At 44.3% G+C, this 19,334-nt stretch overlaps 1 protein-coding gene across 2 annotated transcripts in view; it reads right to left on the bottom strand.

Annotated features, from left to right (window-relative positions):
• Positions 1-10,104: 10,104 nt before the first annotated feature.
• Positions 10,105-19,334, bottom strand: part of ST13 (ST13 Hsp70 interacting protein) — a 288,022-nt gene continuing 278,792 nt past the window's right edge. For both annotated transcript variants that reach the window (XM_073592758.1, XM_073592759.1), the window contains one exon: positions 10,105-10,545. In XM_073592758.1, the coding sequence (XP_073448859.1) occupies positions 10,417-10,545 (129 nt within the window). In that variant the 3' untranslated portion in view covers positions 10,105-10,416. The remainder of the gene's footprint in view (positions 10,546-19,334) is intronic.

The following is a 19,334-nucleotide window of genomic DNA, read 5'->3' as shown; positions in this document are numbered from 1 at the left end:
CAAGCGTGACAGAAAACCAATATATTCTAGGCATGCTGTCCCAGGGATACAAAATAGAGTTTTTGGATCCTCCTCCAAAAAGATACTTTGCGACCAACCTACCAAGGGACACAACAAAAGCCCTAGCTATGAAGAACCTGTTAAAGGATCTGATGCAACAGGGGGGTTGCGATTCAGGTATCTCCAGGGGGACGTCATCAGGGTTTTTATCCCCATATCTTTCTGGTAAGGAAGCCATCTGGAAGCTTCCGTCTCATTCTCAAATAAAAACCATTCAACAAGTCAGTCCTATACAGAAGATTTTGCATGGACTCGATCTTTATGGTCAGGAATCTGTTGACCAAGGAATGCTTCATGGCATCGATCGACAGGAGATGCATACCTGCATATTCCTACAGCCTCTCAGTCCCAAAAATTCCTCAGGCTGGCAGTAAATATGGGGAAAGAGGTGCTGCATCTACAATTCAAGGCCCTCCCTTCTGGTCTTTCATCCACCCCACAAATATTTACAAAGGTAATGGCGGAAGCCCTTGCCCCTCTCCATGTTTAGGGAATTGAGGTAATCCCGTACGTAGACGACCCCCTCTTTGCCCCTTCCAGGGAAAAATTGCAAGAAGACCTGGGCAAGGCCCGCAGTCATTTGGAGGCCTTGGGTTGGATCGTGAACCTTCAAAAATCAAACTTTAGTCGGGCTCAACAGGTTACCAAATAAATTCAGCAAAGCATCTTCCTTCCGGAAGAGAAGAAAAACAAGGTAAAAAATGTAGCAGCTATGCTACAGACAAATCAGGAGGTATCGGTGAGAAAGGTTATCAGCCCTGGCAGTGGCGTAACTAGAACCTTCAGGGCCCCGGTGCAAGAAATCCTGAAGGACCCTCCTGACCCCCAGCTGGGGCCCTTCCCTCCGAGCCGATGGCGTAAATGCCAAGGCCCGGTCGCAAGTGCAATGTTTGTGACCCTGGTAGTTCTGCCACTGGCGTCTGTTTTTTTTATTTTTATTGTATTTTACTACCATTTATTTATTGTTTTACAATATTATTTTATAAAAAATATTTTAATTTTTTTTTTAAGAGTTGGGGGGCTTTGGTGAGATATCAGGGGTCTAAGCAGTTCTCTGATGTTTCACCTTTGAGAAAGAGAAAGAAGATTGAGAGCACAGCCTCAGCTGCACAGAATGAATGGACAGGAATAGCTCTGTATAGAGCTGCCCCTTTCTTTGCAAACTGAAGCATAGTAAATACAGTTTACTATGTTTCAGTTATGAATGGATTGAGTCCGTGATCAGTATGGATCACTGACTCTCCATGCAGATACCCTACAGCAGCTGGCAGGAGAGGGGAGGGGGGAACTCTGCTGAGCTGTGGGGACAAGGGGAGGGGCCAGGAGAGAGCAGGAGGGGCAGGAAAAAGTACAAGGGGGCTGGAGAGCACACAGGGGGGCAGCAGAAAGAAGCTGCATAGGAGGCGTGGTGGGTGCGGCTGCATATAGAGGAACTGATCTTTCCATTTCCCCCACTTCTCATCTCCTTTCAGCAGCTGTAGGAGAAGAATGGAGAGATCAGTTTCTCTGTATCAGTGCTTCTCAACATTTCTTCAACATTTTAGTCAAGGTGCAACATATTGCCTCTTCACTGCCTGTCAAATGCCTCTGAAAAGCGATCTGCATCGCTTTTCAGAGGAATGGTATTTTCTTGTTGGTATTATGAACCCACCCTAAAAAAAAAAAAAATCTGTTCTGATCGTAAAGAAAAAGGGGTCAGAATTACAAGTAATATGTATACATACACGCATGTAAACATACAAGTACGCAAATACACACATATACATATAAATACATGCACACACATAAACGCACATGCATAAACACACACATGCGCACACACATATAACTCTATACACATGCACGCACACACATATAACTCTATACACATGCGCACATACACCACACACACACACGCGCGCACACATATAACTCTATACACATGCACACACACACATGCGCACACACATATAACTCTATACACATGCACACACATGCGCACACACATATAACTCTATACTCATGCACACACATGCGCACACACATGTAAACATACACATGCACACAAATAAACACACACACACATATAAAACACACACACATATAAAACACACACCCAAACATATAAGCACACACATGCATACAAACATATATAGATTGCCTTTTTAAAAATCTGCAGCTGCAGCTCTGTACCTTAAACTCTCCATGCCGGGTACTGCACTGTAGGGGGAGGCAGAGAGCACAGCACACAGTGTGCTAGACACGTCTCACTTACATTCACTTTGTGACCGAGCTCCTGCACTGCCGAATGATTTACGCATCGGCTGAGGATCTGGGAGCTCGGTCCCATATGCAGCCACCGCTCGGGGAGAGGGGGGCACACGGGCCCCCACGGGCCCCCTGCAGCATGGGGCCCAGTCGCAATGGCGACTTTTGCGACCCCTATACTTCCGCCCCTGAGCCCTGGGAACCTTAACCTCAACGATGCCAGCCATTCAATGGGCGAGGCTCCATTTCAGGCCACTCCAGAGTTTCCTCCTAAGGCTCGGTTCACATAGGGGCGACTTGTCAGGCGACCTAGTCGCCTGACAAGTCGCCTCCCGTTCTGTGCTACGGAACCGTTCTAATAGGAGCGACGCAAGTCGCTCCGACTTAGAAAAAGGTTCCTGTACTACTTTGGGGGCGACTTGGGGCGACTTGCATAGACTTCTATACAGAAGTCGTTTTGCAAGTCGCCTCAGAAGTCGTTTGCAGGTCGCCTCGCTGAGGCGACCTGCAAGTCGTGCCGCCCCTGTGTGAACCGGCACTTAAGGTATGGGACCACAGTCCAGAAACCTTGGACACAAAATTAAAGATCCCCACCAGGGTCAGTAGGATACTTTGGTGGTGGAGAAATCAGTCAATTTTGTCAAAAGGCTTACAGTGCCTTGCAAAAGTATTCACCCCCTTGGCTTTTTACCTATTTTGTTACATTACAGCCTTTAATTCAATGTGTTTTTAATTTGAATTATATGTGATGGATCAGAACACAATAGTCTAAGTTGGTGAAGTAAAATTAGAAAAATATATACATAAAACTATTTTTCAGAAATAAAAAACTGATAATTGGCATGTGCGTATGTATTCACCCCCTTTGTTATGAAGCCCATAAAAAACTCTGGTGCAACCAATTACCTTCAGAAGTCACATAATTAGTGAAATGATGTCCACCTGTGTGCAATCTAAGTGTCACATGATCTGTCATTACATATACACACCTTTTTGAATGGCTCCAGAGGCTGCAACACCTAAGCAAGAGGCACCGCTAACCAAACACTGCCATGAAGACCAAGGAACTCTCCAAACAAGTAAGGGACAATGTTGTTGAGAAGTACAAGTCAGGGTTAGGTTATAAAAAAATATCCAAATCTTAGATGATCCCTAGGAGCACCATCAAATCTATCATGGAAAGAACATGGCACAACAGCAAACCTGCCAAGAGACGGCCACAGGAAAGAAAAAGATCCTGGACGGCCGCACACCATAGAAGGTATCTTTATTGATATGAAGAAATAAAATCCAAATGCAGTCACCTCATGTACAGGGAGGAACAGGAAAAATAGCTAACATGTTTCACGCCCCATCATGGCGCTTATTCATAGAGACGGCCACACACCAAAACTCACGGACTGGGCAAGGAGGGCATGAATCAGAGAGGCAGCACAGAGACCTAAGGTAACCCTGGAGGAGCTGCAGAGTTCCACAGCAGAGACTGGAGTATCTGTACACAGGACGACAATAAGCCGTACGCTCCATAGAGTTGGGCTTTATGGTAGAGTGGCCAGAAGAAAGCCATTACTTTCAGCAAAAAACAAAATGGCACGGTTTGAGTTTGCAAAAAGGCATGTGGGAGACTCCCAAAATGTATGGAGGAAGGTGCTCTGGTCTGATGAGACTAAAATGTAACCTTTTGGCCAAAGAAAATGCTATGTCTGGAGCAAACCCAACACATCACATCACCCAAAGAACATCACCCCTCACGTGAAACATGGTGGTGGCAGCATCATGCTGTGGGGATGTTATTCAGCAGTCAGGACTGGGAAACTGGTCAGAGATGAGGAAAGATGGATGGTGCTAAATACAGGGATATTATTGAGCAAAACCTGTACCACTCCGTGTGTGTGATTTGACCCCAAACACACTGCTAAAGCAACACTTGAGTGGTTTAAGGGGAAACATGTAAATGTGTTGAAATGGCCTAGTCAAAGCCCAAACCTCAATCCAATAGAAAATCTGTGATCAGACTTAAAGATTGCTGTTCACAAGCACAAACCATCCAACTTGAAGGAGCTGGACCAGTTTTGCAAGGATGAATGGGCAAAACATCCCAGTGGTAAGATGTGGTAAGCTGTGGCAAGCTCATAGAGACTTACCTATCATGGGGGTGTCCGCAGATGAACCTGTTTGCATCAGAAGAAAACGCACAGCTCCTTCAATTCTTTTCTCTTCACCTAGGGATAGATGCCTTAAAACATCTTTAGGACTTTCCACTGGGTTATGCCTTTCCAGCTAATTCCGTTTGTATTAAGGAAAATACAGAGTGTGTTGATAATTCTGATTACTCCATTCTGGCTGAAAAGAGCCTGGTTCTCCACCATTCTGGAAATGGCAGTCAAACCATTCTGGAAGCTTCCTCTCAAACAGGGTTTACGGCTTCAAGGCCCAGTATGCTACCCAGATGTAGCCAGGCTGAGCCTCACTGCCTGGTATCTGAGAAGCAGCTGTTAAGGAATAAAGGATTGTCAAAACAGCTAGTAACCACTTTACTTTCTAGTAGGTAGAAAGTAACTAGAGCCATTTACACTAGTCTAATACTTGGTGTCATTCGACAAATCGAACCTTAGAAGAAATTTTGTCATTTTTGGAATTCCTACAAAATGGTGCAGATAAAGGTCTTGCAATTAGCACGCAAGGTGAAAGCGGCAGCCCTGAGAGTATACCTTGAGAGACCAATTTCTTCAGGATCTTTGGTCGCAAAATTTTTTAAAGCACTTGCTATATCCAGACCAGCTCTTGCCAAGCATTGTTCTAGGTGGGATCTGTCAGTAGTTTTGTAAGCCTTCACAAAGGAACCCTTTGAACCATTGCAATCAATTTCATTAAGAGATCTAATTCAAGACGGTGTTTTTAGTTGCGATTACATTCGTGAGAAGAATCAGTGAACTGCACGCTCAGTAAAAGAACCAGATAGGATTATACTAAAAACAGATCTGGGGTTTTTGCCAAAAGTAGCGTCAATTCATAACTGGTTGCAGAAGATTATCCTGCTAACCTTTTGCTCAAACCCTTCGGGGAAAAAGGAGAGTCTATTTCACAACTTAGATGTGAGAAGAATTCTGTTGTGTTACCTGGAAGAAACAAGGGACTTTAGGTCTTCTGACTTTTTGTTTGTTCTTTTTTCTGGCAACAAGATGGGCCGCCAGGCATCGAAGGGGTCAATTGCTAGATAGCTAAAAACAGCTATTTTGGAAGCTTACTCCCAGATGGGATTGTCTCCCCCGCTGGGAATTCAAGCACACTCTACTAGAGCTCTGCCCACTACAGAAAAAGCTGATGCCACCCCAGATCAAATTTGTAAAGCGGCTACGTGGTCAAGTTACCAAACGTTTGTCCGTCATTACAGACAGACCTTCTATCAGCAAGTGACCAGGCATTTGGCAGAAAGGTCCTGCAGGTTGTTGAACCTCCCTAGTTGGTAAGTCTTGTTTATCCTCTCAGGTGCTGTCCTGAAAGACGTTTAGGGAAAAGTCAAGTTAGACTTACTGGTTACTTGTATTCCAGGAGTCTTTAACCACTTAAGCCCTGGGCCATTTTGCTGGCCAAAGACCAGAGCACTTTTTGCAATTCGGCACTGCGTCGATTTAATTGCACGGTCGTGCGACGTGGCTCCAAAACAAAATTGACGTCCTTTTTCCCCACAAATAGAGCTTTCTTTTGGTGGTATTTGATCACCTATGCGGTTTTTATTTTTTGCGCAACAAACAAAAATAGAGCGACAATTTTGAAAAAAACACATTACTTTTTACTATAATAAATATTGCCAAAAAATATATAAAAAAAAAAACATTTTTTTTCCTCAGTTTAGGCCGATACGTATTCTTCTACATATTTTTGGTAAAAAAAAAAAATCACAATAAGCGTTTGGTTTGCACAAAAGTTATAGCGTCTACAAAATAGGGGATAGTTTTATGGCATTTTTATTATTTTTTTTTTTTTTACTAGTAATGGCGGCGATCTGCGATTTTTATTGTGACTGCGACATTATGGCGGAAACATCGGACAATTTTGACACATTTTTGGGACCATTGTCATTTTTACAGTGATCAGTGCTATAAAATTGCACTGATTACTGTAAAAATGACACTGGCAGTGAAGGGGTTAACCACTAGGGGGCTAAGGAGGGGTTAAGTGTGTCCTAGGGATGTGTTCTAACTGTGGCAGGGGAGGGGCTGTGTGTGACACATCACTGATCATAGCTTCCGATCACAGGGAGCTATGATCATTGATAGTGTCACTAGGCCGAACTTCCTCTCCGTGAGACTATCATGGGTATCCCCACGGACATCGAGCATGTGCCGCCGGCAAATTCAAAGGGACATACAGGTACACCCATTTGCCCAGCCGTGCCATTCTGCTGACATAAAAGTACATGCGGCGGTCGTCAAGCGGGTAAAGACAGCAATGACTCACCCTTGTTGTTTTATGCTGTGATTAACCATATTGTGATGATGTGTTCCAGCTTGGGCCAGAGGTACCCTGTTTCCCTGAAAATAAGACCTAGCGTAATTGTCGATGATGGCTGCAATATAAGCCCTACCCCCCCCCCCCCCCCAAATAAGCCCTAGTTAAAGTCCTTGTAGGTCTTATTTTCAATTTAGGGCTTATTTTTGGGGAAACAAGGTAGGGCTTATTTGGGGGGTAGGGCTTATATTGCAGCCATCACTGACAATCACGCTAGGTCTTATTTTCGGGGAAACAGGGTACTCGGTTACAACTGATAAGCTGTGGGGAGAAGCCTCCTTTTACATTTGGTGGAAGTGGTGCTTCCTGTGGTGAACTGAAAGGAGCCAATCAGGTGCTGTCCTGAAAGACTACTGAAAAACTAGTGGAATTTTTTGTCTCTTTAACTGAAACCAGTAAGGCTAATTACACATCTTGGGGCACAGTGGGGTGATGATGGAAGTAATTTCCAAACACTGGCATGTGCTTACCCATGGCCCCACTATGCCCCCAAATATTGGGTCCAAGACCACAAATGGTCACACAGAAGGTGCAACAAGCAGTTGGTTATCAACATCCCCTAGACCTAAAGTTCACAGACTGAATTAACAGATTTAGATGCATTGACAAATTGAAGTCAAACTCCAACGCACACTTTATAAATCAGTTACAGCAGTTTTTCCCTTTTTTGGATAAATGTTTTAAATTAATAAAAGCTGATCATTTTAATCACCCTATCAATGTTAAGTGGATTGTCTCATCCGAGTAAACTGATACATTCTGCTGGAGAGTTTGAGCTTGTGAAAAAGAACAGACTTGCTGGCTGGATCTCCAGATAAAAATAGGAGAAAAAAAAGGCTAGAAAAAATGAAACTAATACAGCCATCACATCTAAGAATTGGTAAGCTGCCATAAATTAAACGCTTGCTTTTGGGTTTCATACTGCTTTAAGGGCGAAATGGATTAATGCCCTGAACCTTTCACCTAGAAGTGATTTCAATACCATTCTGTTGAGAAAGGAGATGTGAACATACAAACGTAATACCTTGTTCCTCAAAAGGGGCTAAAAGCTGAACTTAAAGCGGGAGTCCGGCAACCAATCTTTTTTTTTTTTTTAGGTCATTGAGACTTTGCTAACCCCAAAATAATACTCACAGTTTGGGTGTAATATTTCCACCTCTGTCTGTTTTCGTACTGAAGAATAACTTAAAAAATGTGATTCTGGCTGTTTCCATCTTGCTTGTGGGCATGTGAAGCCCACAAGCATCGATTTCCTGGATGCGGTGAATGCTGTTCATTCACAGCTTGTTTACGCGCATGATCATTGTTTCCGCACTGAATCTTGGGAAGCCTGACACTAAGCTCCCAGGAGACAGTACGGCGCCGGGGAAAGGCAATAAACACGCCTACTCCTATGGGAGGAGAGACAGGAAGTGCCACAATAAAGTACAATATAAAGGTAATTACAGCGATAAAAAATTTTTCCGTGCGGCATTTGAACATCTATGCAATTAACTGAAGGGGGTAAGAATAAGTTAAAAATTTGAGTGGAACCCCGCTTTAACGTTCAGGTATTTTTTGAGAATTCAATTTTTTAATGATTTAACGTTTAGTTTGCTCCAGGCAGATACTAGGTCCACTTTTCCCTCTCCTATTTCTTTTTGTTTCTTTTTTTGGTGCTCCATTGAATGTTACTGCTTGTCCCTATTCCACAAAAATATCTTGATGTCTGGTTTGATATTGCTCTTCTGTTAGGATAAGGTTTATGAATTTGGATAGCTGTTATTATGGCAATGTGAAATATTGATGGACATTTAACTAGAATCAGTATTTCCCTATATAAGCCTATTGCAAAAAGTCATTCCACTTGGCATCTATTTATATCACACATTAGTGGTCCAGGCTCCTTTAAGCGATAGGCTCCTTTAAGCGATTGGGGGGAAACGCAGCAGCACTAAGAGGGGAGGATTCCTTAAATAGACAGTGAGTGGCTGCCTCCCTGTCCTGACAAAGCTCTGCTACAACAATGGGTGAAACACGTTGATGCCAGACGCTGTAATGTCATATTAGCGATGCCTCCTGCTGTCCCTGAGCCCTGGGGATCGACTACACAGGATTGGACGGGTGATCTATCTATCAAAGTTCCCCAGACAAGGGGGAGAGGCTGTATATGACGGCGCGCGGCGGGGAACACACAGCTATTAAAATGAAAGCCGTTATGTTCCCCGCACTCTAACCAACCACACGGCGGCTCCTCTTTTCCCCTCCGATCGCTGGGAGAACAGCTCCCATACAACCCGCTTGCCAGCGGTACCCCCCCTGCTCCCAGGCAGCCATAGCTCACCAGCCCTCAAAATCCACTCGCAAAATGCGAGTGGAATTTTTGAGGGCTGCTGTATATTGTTACCCATGTGTACTGGTAAATGTAACCCGGTTAATTACATCTTACAACATAGAAATTTATGTCAGTGACTGATCTAAGCCACAGCCGTGGCATTGTCTGATTGCACCCTAAAAAAATATAGAGTCCAGTGGTGCAAAGCAATTTTTATCACTCTGAGCTTCAAGATGTTGATAGGGAGCTTGGATTCTTTGGAGTGACAATGTTCCCTGAACTGTGACAGATTGGCACAATCCTCCCTGGCCTGAGAGTCTGACATCTATTAAAACCTTCCATTGTTTTAGTAAAAACAAATTTCCCATTGTCAAGGCTGAGTTGGAAATCCACAAAGCTAGTGAATTCCTAGCTTAGCTGGATAGAAGCATAGGGAGGACAAGATAGGGAGCACGTTTGTTCCATTCCAACAAAATGTTGTGTTGGAGGGGCCTTGAATGAAATTGGGCGAATGGAACAGTGGGATTTCTCTGACCTTAAGGCCTTAGCGTAGGATCAGAGAGACCAGTTTGTTTTCTGGAAGAAAGACTATGGCTGTCTAGAATGAGTCCCGAGTATTCCAAGTAAAGATAAGGTTGGAGAGTGGATTGTTGCGTGTCAATTTACACAACCAAAAGCCTGAAGTATCTGAATGTTCCTGGACCTGTATAGTTCCCTGTGGGTAACTACAGACATTGTACCAAGCGGAGTACAGGTTAATTAAAAAAAAAGGACAAGATCATGTAAAGATAGGGATTTTTTTTTTAGACCGGCTATAATACAGTAATTCTCATATTAGATCAAATCTGAATTCACTTCGATACGGAACCCTTGCTAATTAAGGACTGCATAATCAATCTTGAATGGTATCTGTTCCGGGAAAAAAAAAAAAAAAAAAAAAAAAAGTAATAGTAAAGTTTATACATGAGCCATTAACATTGCTGCATAATTTGCAGATTGGTATATTTTATTGCATTTCAAATATTGCTGACAGAAATAACATTCTTATAGTAAACCCATCAGGAAATAATAATAAAAAAAAAAAAAAATACAGGCATACCATTGTTTTTCAAACACATTAACTGTTCATTGAGCCAACTGATACATTTTGTATATCCCTTATTATCTGCAATACTTTATTTTTAAACTGTTTTGTAAGCAGTATAAGATGAAAAAAATCACCATGTGTACATAAAAAGTAGAAGTCTTCTTTCTTCACCGCTGTTTGAGATGTTCTTGCATCCTTATGCACTGCCTCCAAATTTACTGGATAGTTTGCTGATCAGATTCATCACTTTTGGGTTGGTGTTATACTTTGATATGTTGGCTGGATTTTGAGCTACATCTTGAAATGCAGCCATAACTTCAGGATCCTATGCAGAAGAAAGAAATATACAGTATAAGCATATGCTATTAATGAATGTAATGTGAGCATTAAAGGGTTAGTTCACCTTTAAATCAGCTTTCCAAAAATACCTATTACAGCTTCTTTGGTATATTAACCATTTGAGTCTCAGCACATTTAACCTACTATATACACAGTATATCCTCTTGAGTCCCAGAGTTTTTCAGGTTTTGGACATGTAATAGATTGTCTCACATTTGCTACTTTGTTTTGAGGTCAACCTATCCAAGTACAGAGAGTCCTTCATTTAAATACCACTTTTAACCTCTTGACATCCACGCTATAGCCGAATGACAGCCACAGCGCTGACCTGAATTTCCGGAAGGCAGTCATATGGCGGCCTCCCCTGTGCACGTGCCCTGCAGGGCGCACGTGGAACGCGCTGTGATCACGAGTCACTGAGACTCAGGTGATCACCGATCCATGTAGGGGCCGGTCCTGGCCCCTTACCATGTGATCAGCTGTCAGCCAAGGACAGCTGATCACATGATCAAAACAAAAGCTTGGTGTTTTTTTTTTTCTCTTCACGCTAACAACGTGAGGAGAAAAAAAAAGCCGATCCCCAGCTTATCTGCAAGGGAGATCGGTCCCGAAGAGAAAGAGGCAATTATGCCTCATCTGTGCCACCTGCCATGGCCACCTGACAGTGTCCACAGTGCCACCTATCATTGCCCACAAGTGCGACCTATCAATGCCCACCAGTGGTGACAATCAGTGCCACCTATCAGTGCTACCGATCAGTGCCCATTATTGCCACCCAGTGCCCATCACTGCCACCCATCAGTGCCGCCTCATCAGCGTACATCAACGAAGGAGAAAAATTACCTGTTTTAAAATTTTATAACAAAATATATATAAAAAAAAAATTTTCTTTTTTTTTTTTTAAATTGGGTCTTTTTAAACAAAAAATAAAAACCGCAGAGGTGATCAAATACCACCAAAAGAGCGCTCTATTTGTGGGAAAAAAATGCTAAAAATTTCATATGGGTACAGTGTTGTATGACCGCGCAATTGTCATTCAAAGTGCATCAGCGCTGAAAGCTGAAAATTGGCCTGGACAGGAGGGGGTTTTAAGTGCCCAGTAAGCAAGTGGTTAATGATCTCCTTTAATTTATTTATTTATTTTTTTTAGAAATAATAATAACAATAATAAAAAACAGAAGTAAAAATGATGAAAAAAAGTTTTTTTTTTTTCCTTTTATTACAACCACACAAAAAAGGTGTTTTTTAAAAAAATATGTTTAATTTGTCTGGAAATAGATACTAAATGTCCCTGTTTCTTCCAAATTATGGGGAAAATATATGGTGTTGGAAACAATGGTGTATTTATTAGATTTTATTTACAAACCATTTTACTCATACTATGACAACAAGATAAAAAAAAAAAAAAAAGTCTGAAGTGTCAGACTGAATGTTTTGAACATTTATAACATTTTTTTTGCTTCAATTTCAACAATCAATCATACGTTGTATAAAACTAAGCACATTCTGGCTGTCAATGGCTGAAAAATGCCATGTCAGTTTTTTAGAAACAAACTAAACGCGAGACCAAGATAAACGCATTTGGTGGTGTCAACCAGGTGAGGCATACAAAGACAGGTATATCTTGCCTACAATCAAGCATGGTGGTGTGTGCCAGCAACCAGGTGAGGAGTACAAAGACGTGTGCCTTCAGTCAAGCATGGTGATGGGAATGTCATGGTCTGGGGCTGCATGAAAGCTGCCGACACTGGGGAGCTACAGTTCATTGAGGGAACCATGAATGCCAACATGTACTGTGACATACTGAAAACTGGGCCGCAGTGCAGTATTTCAACATAACGACCCCTGCCTTGCTAAAGAAGCTGAGAGTAAAGGTGATGGACTGGCCAAGCATGTCTCCAGACCTAAGCCCTATTGAGCATCTGTGGGGCATCTTGAAACGGAAGGTGGAGGAGTGCAAGGTCTCTAACATCCACCAGCTCCGTGATGTGGTCATGGAGGAGTGGAAGAGGACTCCAGTGGCAACCTGTGAAGCTCTGGTGACCGCCATGCCCAAGAGGGTTAAGGCAGTGCTGGAAAATAATGATGGCCACACAAAATATTGACACTTTGGGTCCAATTTGGACATTTTCACTTAGGGGTGTACTCCTCACTTTTGTTGCCAGCAGTTTAGACAGTTAAATTATTTTGAGGGGACAGCAAATTTACACTGTTATACAAGCTGTACACTCACTACTTTACGTTGTAGCAAAGTGTCATTTCTACAGTGTTGTCACATCAAAAGATCAAATAAAATATTTACAAAAATGTGAGGGGTGGGTGCTTGGTGCGAACATTGACAGCCAGAAAGTGCTCCCTTCTGGGTCCTGCTATGACTGAAAACCAGGGCCGGACTGGCCTACCGGGATACAGGGACATTTCCCAGTAGGCTGCCTGCCCTGAGGCTGCTTTGATCTATGCTATGGCTGCAGTGCTCCCCTCCCTCCTCCTCCTGCCTACTTGTCACACAGCGGGAGATCGCTGTGTCACGGAGCTGAGTGTGAAAAGTTTGGCTGCGTTGTGATAAAAGTCCCGCCTTCCTCCTAGACAAGCTTGTGTGATAGACACAGTGTTCTGTCTATGGTTTAGGAGGAGAGCAGGACTTTTATCACAGCACGGCCAAACTTTTCACACTCAGCTCTGTGACACAGCGGGAGATGCCTGCTGTGCGTGATGCACACACTGACTGGTGAGGCTGCAATGAGGGCACAGTAAGGCTGCAATGATGGTGAGGGAGGCTGCAATGAGAGCATGGTAAGGCTGAAATGATAGTGAGGGAGGCTGCAATGAGGGCACAGTAAGGCGGCAATGATGGTGAGGCTGCAATGAGGGCATGGTAAGGCGGCAATGATGGGCACGGTGGGGCGGCAATGATGGTGAGGCTGCAATGAGGGCACGGTAAGGCGGCAACGATGGGGACAGTGAGGCGGCAATGATGGGCACAGTGAGGCTGCACTGATGGGCACAGTGAGGCTGCATTGATCTCTTGTATCATGTACGCAGTCTCTGACCATCTCTTGTACCATGTATGCAGTCCCTGACCATCTCCTGTATCATGTCTACATTCTCTTAACATCTTTAGTATCATGTCCTAAGTCTCTGACCATCTCCTGTACCATGCCCGCAGCCTCTGACATCTTGACATCTCCTGGACTATGCCCGCAGCCTCTAACCATCTCTTGTATCATGTCCGCAACCTCTGACCATCTCTTGTCTTATATCATGTCTGCAGTCTCTGAGGGAGTCTGGAGAGGAGTCAAAAATGGGAACACCGCTGGGATGGGGATTATGGGAGAAGTCAGACGTGTGTGGACTGTGGAGAGGAGACTATAGGAAAACCAGAGCCACCAAGCTGGAGCCAACTGACTGATCCCTGAAAGGTGCACCTGAGAGGTCAGTGACAGTGCCGCCATGTCACTGATGTAAGGGGGAGCAAATACAATAATGTAAGGGGGCACTGATATAAAGGTTTCCCCCTATATCATTAACCCACGCCCCCTCCCTTACCCTAGTGTATTCTTTCTGCGGAAGGTGGTCTCTGGTCACCAGAGTCCCCCCCCACACATTCCCTGAGTCCCAGGTATCCCTTGATGATTGCTACACTTTTACTAGAAATTTACTGATAGAGAGATAGATATCCCAATGTGAATATAATACGCTCTTCAAATGTGCTTTAAAATGCATGGTTTCCCCTTTTTATGAACAAGAAAATAATGACGTTATGATGTTGGGCTGGTATAATGATGCTATGGGGCTGGTATGAAATTATTTCCAGGGCTGAGTTTTATTCCCAGTCCGGCCCTGCTGAAAACCACGTCAGTGTTTTGTGGCATTGTGGAGATGTTTTTGTACATTCATAAGGGCTCTCTGAATGTACACAGTCAAGAAAGTGGGTATAAAATTAAAAGGAGATGGTATAAGACTCTGGAAATACTTCACAAATTTATACCGACAGTATCAGATCGATGCTGAAGATGCGAACAAGAGTTGGGCACCTTTCTCCATATATGGTGAAAATGCCCATTGATCCAGCCTTACTGGTGAAGGGTGCACGTCATTACGACTGCGATCTCCTCTCTCCCGTTGGAATTTTCACCAGCACAGTACCTCCTTTACCTTTCCAAAATATCTTTAAAAAGGTATTATAGGTCATTGGCTATGCACATGATCAATGCAGCAAGGCTCTGTATCCCCGTTCATGGGGAGTCTAAATCCCCCCCTTCAATGAAAGAATAGGTATCACGCATTAATCGAATAGCAATGATGGACGAGCTGATACACGTCGCTCAAGATAGAATCTCCAGGTTTACTGAAACATGGGCTAATTGGTTTGAATATCGAACTTCTCAGCAATATCAGGAGCTGATACAAAACACTACTTAAATGAAGTCCCGGTAGTGAGCGGAGAGGGTAGCCGGTGTTATCCCACCCACTCTAAACAGGCCCTTATATTCACTCCCCCTTTTTTTTTTCTCTACTCTTTCCTTTTTTTCCCCTTTAAATCTGATATACCAGATGGGGGATATGGGATGGGGGATATGGGGTGGGGGGCGGACTTTGTGGTCTGCCTATCCCCCCCATACCATATGCACTAAAGAGAAAACAAGTTGGGGCGACTAGGAGGACCTGGTCTCCTTGGTTGCTCTGATGTAGTTACAGATAAGAGAGATAATACTGCCAGCAATGGATATACTTTGACACCCTCAGGGGACAAATATATAAGTACACATGTCAGGCACTTAGAATGCTTTCAACACAGGAATTAGGGTTAAGGGTGGTGTTATTAATATGTAGATGTGTACTACAATGTTCTTTAAACCCAGTTTAACTATGAAGATATCTCTTTATAAATGCCTTCTGTATTACCTGTTTGAAAATTCTAATAAAATCTTTATGAAAAAAAAAAAAAAATGCATTGCATACTAGCTCATGAAATACTTGCCTTAGAACTAAGCCCTCCAGCGGCCTCCGCACACCGCTGAGACGGCTGACATATTCCCTGGTGTTTCGTACGGGTTTGTGGGCTCTGGCGCTGTGAGTGGCCGGAGGCGATGACGGCACTGGCGCGCATGAGTGCGGGAGCCGCCGGACACGGCGCAAGGCTCTGAAGAAATTGCAAAGACAGCTGTTCCTTCAAAACGCATGCGTATGCGTGTTTAGGAGATATTTACAGTACCTATAGGTAAGCCTTATTTATAGGCTTACCTATAGGTACAAACAAGGGGAGTTTACTTCCTGTGAGTAATGGGTTACATGTAATGTGCACCTCCATACATCACTTGGGCGCATCATTTAAATTTGGTAGCAAGTTTGAATACGTATATTTTTATTTCCTTGGGTCTTATTTAACCTATTATGCTCCTGCAACTTTTTTTTATTTTTTTGCAAAACCATGTAAAAATCTGCAAATTTGGCCATAAAATTACTTAAAGTGGTGGTAAACCTCATACATGAAATATGAACAAAGCCTATCCCTCTATAGCTTGTACTAGTCTCAATTAAAAGCATTACTTCTGACAAGTTTTCCTGACACCAAGAGAAAAATGGTCACAGGAGAGGGAGCTGCTGATCGACAGCCTCAGCTCTGCTTCAGAGAGCTGTGTGGAAGGGGGCATCTTTCCTCCAATCAGCTCTCAGAGCTCTGCAGAGTTGAATGCCAGCTCTCCGCCCTATGGCGCTAGAATTATTGCTCTCATTTAGACGTTCATGTCGATACCTCACATGCGTGGTGTAATTGCGGTATGCATTCGTGGGTGTACAGAGGGCAACAGGGGTTACATTTTTTTTTGGGGGGGGGTTTTAATAAAAAAAAAAAAAAATCTTCTTTTTATTTACCTTAATTGCGATCACAAAGTGCTAAACCCTCATGTATTAGCTTAGGACAGTTGACAGGTACACTTTATGGAGACACTGGGGTCCAATAGACCCCAATGTCTCTCCTGCCCTCCAAAGCATCTAGTGGAGCACAGACCTGCTCAGTTACATGCTTCACTGGCTATATCAGCCAGAGATTGATGGCTCTGAAACTACAGTGATAAAACCAGTGGTCCAGCATTTGAGTCCATAGACACAGAATGTAGGACTCGGCCCCGCCCTCCAGTCAATGGATTTGACAGCCGCGGGAGCCAATGGCTGCACTGCTATCAATCTATCCAATCAAGAGCCTAGAACCCCAGGCAGAGAGGAAGAGCGTGTCTCCGCCGTGGGAATTACAGGGCTCAAATGAGTAAAACGGGGGGGGGGGGGGGGTGTCTAGGGGGCCGGTCACTGCCAGACTATTTACACCTTAAAGCATAGGATGCATTAAGGTGAAAAAACATGAAGGTTTACAACCACTTTAAGAAGGTAAAATAAAAATGTTAAAACACAATTTTTATTTTATTTGCACACCCTCATAAATGTACCCCAAAATATAAGTTTTTTGTAAGCAATGCAGAATATCCAAGCAATGGAAGAAAGTTGTCTTATATGTCCTGTACTTTACTGCAAGACATGGAATTTCCAGGTAAGTCAAAAATCCTCTCATCTTAATTACCTTCCAACCGGGCTATAGTAAAAGGACGTCCTCGGTTGGAAGTGGAATACAGGGGTTATGGCTGCAGAAATATGCCATAACGCCGATTTTTTTTTTACCAGCTGGCGATTTACTAAATGGTAAAGGTGATCTGAGTGGCTTATTAGCCGCTGGATCACTTTTAGACCTCATGCATAATGCTGCTATTAAACTGACGTTTTTGTGAGTTTAGGTGTTTTTTTTTTCCCCTGCCCTTGAACTCCCCTGTTATCCTATGTGTCAATGCACACGTGGGCGTTTTTAGTAGTTTAGTAGCAGGGGAGTTTAGAGGATGTTTATTGAATGTCCTAAAATCACGTGTGTATTGAGAGCACCCGAGTAGTGTGTGTGTACTGAGAGCACCCGAGTAGTGTGTGTGTGTGTGTGTGTGTGTGTGTGTGTGTGTGTGTGTGTGTGTGTGTGTGTGTGTGTGTGTGTACTGAGAGCACCCGAGTAGTGTGTGTGTGTACTGAGAGCACCCAAGTAGTGTGTGTGTGTGTACTGAGAGCACCCAAGTAGTGTGTGTGTGTGTACTGAGAGCACCCAAGTAGTGTGTGTGTGTGTGTACTGAGAGCACCCGAGTAGTGTGTGTGTGTGTGTGTGTGTGTACTGAGAGCACCCGAGTAGTGTGTGTGTGTGTGTGTACTGAGAGCACCCGAGTAGTGTGTGTGTGTGTACTGAGAGCACCCGAGTAGTGTGTGTGTGTGTGTGTGTGTGTACTGAGAGGGCCCGAGTAGTGTGTGTGTGTGTGTGTACTGAGAGCGCCCGAGTAGTGTGTGTGTGTGTGTACTGAGAGCACCCGAGTAGTGTGTGTGTGTGTGTGTGTGTGTGTGTGTGTGTGTGTACTGAGAGCGCCCGAGTAGTGTGTGTGTGTACTGAGAGCGCCCGAGTAGTGTGTGTGTGTACTGAGAGCACCCGAGTAGTGTGTGTGTGTGTGTGTACTGAGAGCACCCGAGTAGTGTGTGAGTGTGTGTGTGTGTGTGTGTGTGTACTGAGAGCACCCGAGTAGTGTGTGTGTGTGTGTGTGTGTGTACTGAGAGCACCCGAGTAGTATGTGCGTGTGTATACACTGAGAGCACCCGAGTAGTGTGCGTGTGTATACACTGAGAGCACCCGAGTAGTGTGCGTGTGTATACACTGAGAGCACCCGAGTAGTGTGCGTGTGTATACACTGAGAGCACCCGAGTAGTGTGCGTGTGTATACACTGAGAGCACCCGAGTAGTGTGCGTGTGTGTACACTGAGAGCACCCGAGTAGTGTATGTGTGTACACTGAGAGCACCCGAGTAGTGTGTGTGTGTACACTGAGAGCACCCGAGTAGTGTGTGTGTGTACACTGAGAGCACCCGAGTAGTGTGTGTGTGTGTACACTGAGAGCACCCGAGTAATGTGTGTGTGTGTACACTGAGAGCACCCGAGTAATGTGTGTGTGTGTACACACTGAGAGCACCCGAGTAGTGTGTGTGTGTGTGTGTACACACTGAGAGCACCCGAGTAGTGTGTGTGTGTGTGTGTGTACACTGAGAGCACCCGAGTAGTGTGTGTGTGTGTGTGTGTGTGTGTGTGTGTGTACTGAGAGCGCCCGAGTAGTGTGTGTGTGTGTGTACTGAGAGCACCCGAGTAGTGTGTGTGTGTACTGAGAGCACCCGAGTAGTGTGTGTGTGTGTACTGAGAGCACCCGAGTAGTGTGTGTGTGTACTGAGAGCACCCGAGTAGTGTGTGTGTGTACTGAGAGCACCCGAGTAGTGTGTGTGTGTACTGAGAGCGCCCGAGTAGTGTGTGTGTGTGTGTGTGTGTGTGTGTGTGTGTGTGTGTACTGAGAGCGCCCGAGTAGTGTGTGTGTGTACTGAGAGCGCCCGAGTAGTGTGTGTGTACACTGAGAGCACCCGAGTAGTGTGTGTGTATACACTGAGAGCACCCGAGTAGTGTGTGTGTGTGTGTACACTGAGAGCACCCGAGTAGTGTGTGTGTATGTACACTGAGAGCACCCGAGTAGTGTGTGTGTGTACTGAGAGCACCAGAGTAGTGTGTGTGTGTACTGAGAGCGCCCGAGTAGTGTGTGTGTGTACTGAGAGCGCCCGAGTAGTGTGTGTGTGTGTACTGAGAGCGCCCGAGTAGTGTGTGTGTGTACTGAGAGCGCCCGAGTAGTGTGTGTGTGTGTGTGTGTGTGTACACTGAGAGCAC

This window comes from Aquarana catesbeiana, linkage group LG07 (genome assembly GCF_042186555.1).
Source record: "Aquarana catesbeiana isolate 2022-GZ linkage group LG07, ASM4218655v1, whole genome shotgun sequence".
In the NCBI taxonomy this organism is placed as follows: Eukaryota; Metazoa; Chordata; class Amphibia; order Anura; family Ranidae; genus Aquarana; species Aquarana catesbeiana.
This window is presented reverse-complemented; position numbering and strand designations above follow the sequence as displayed.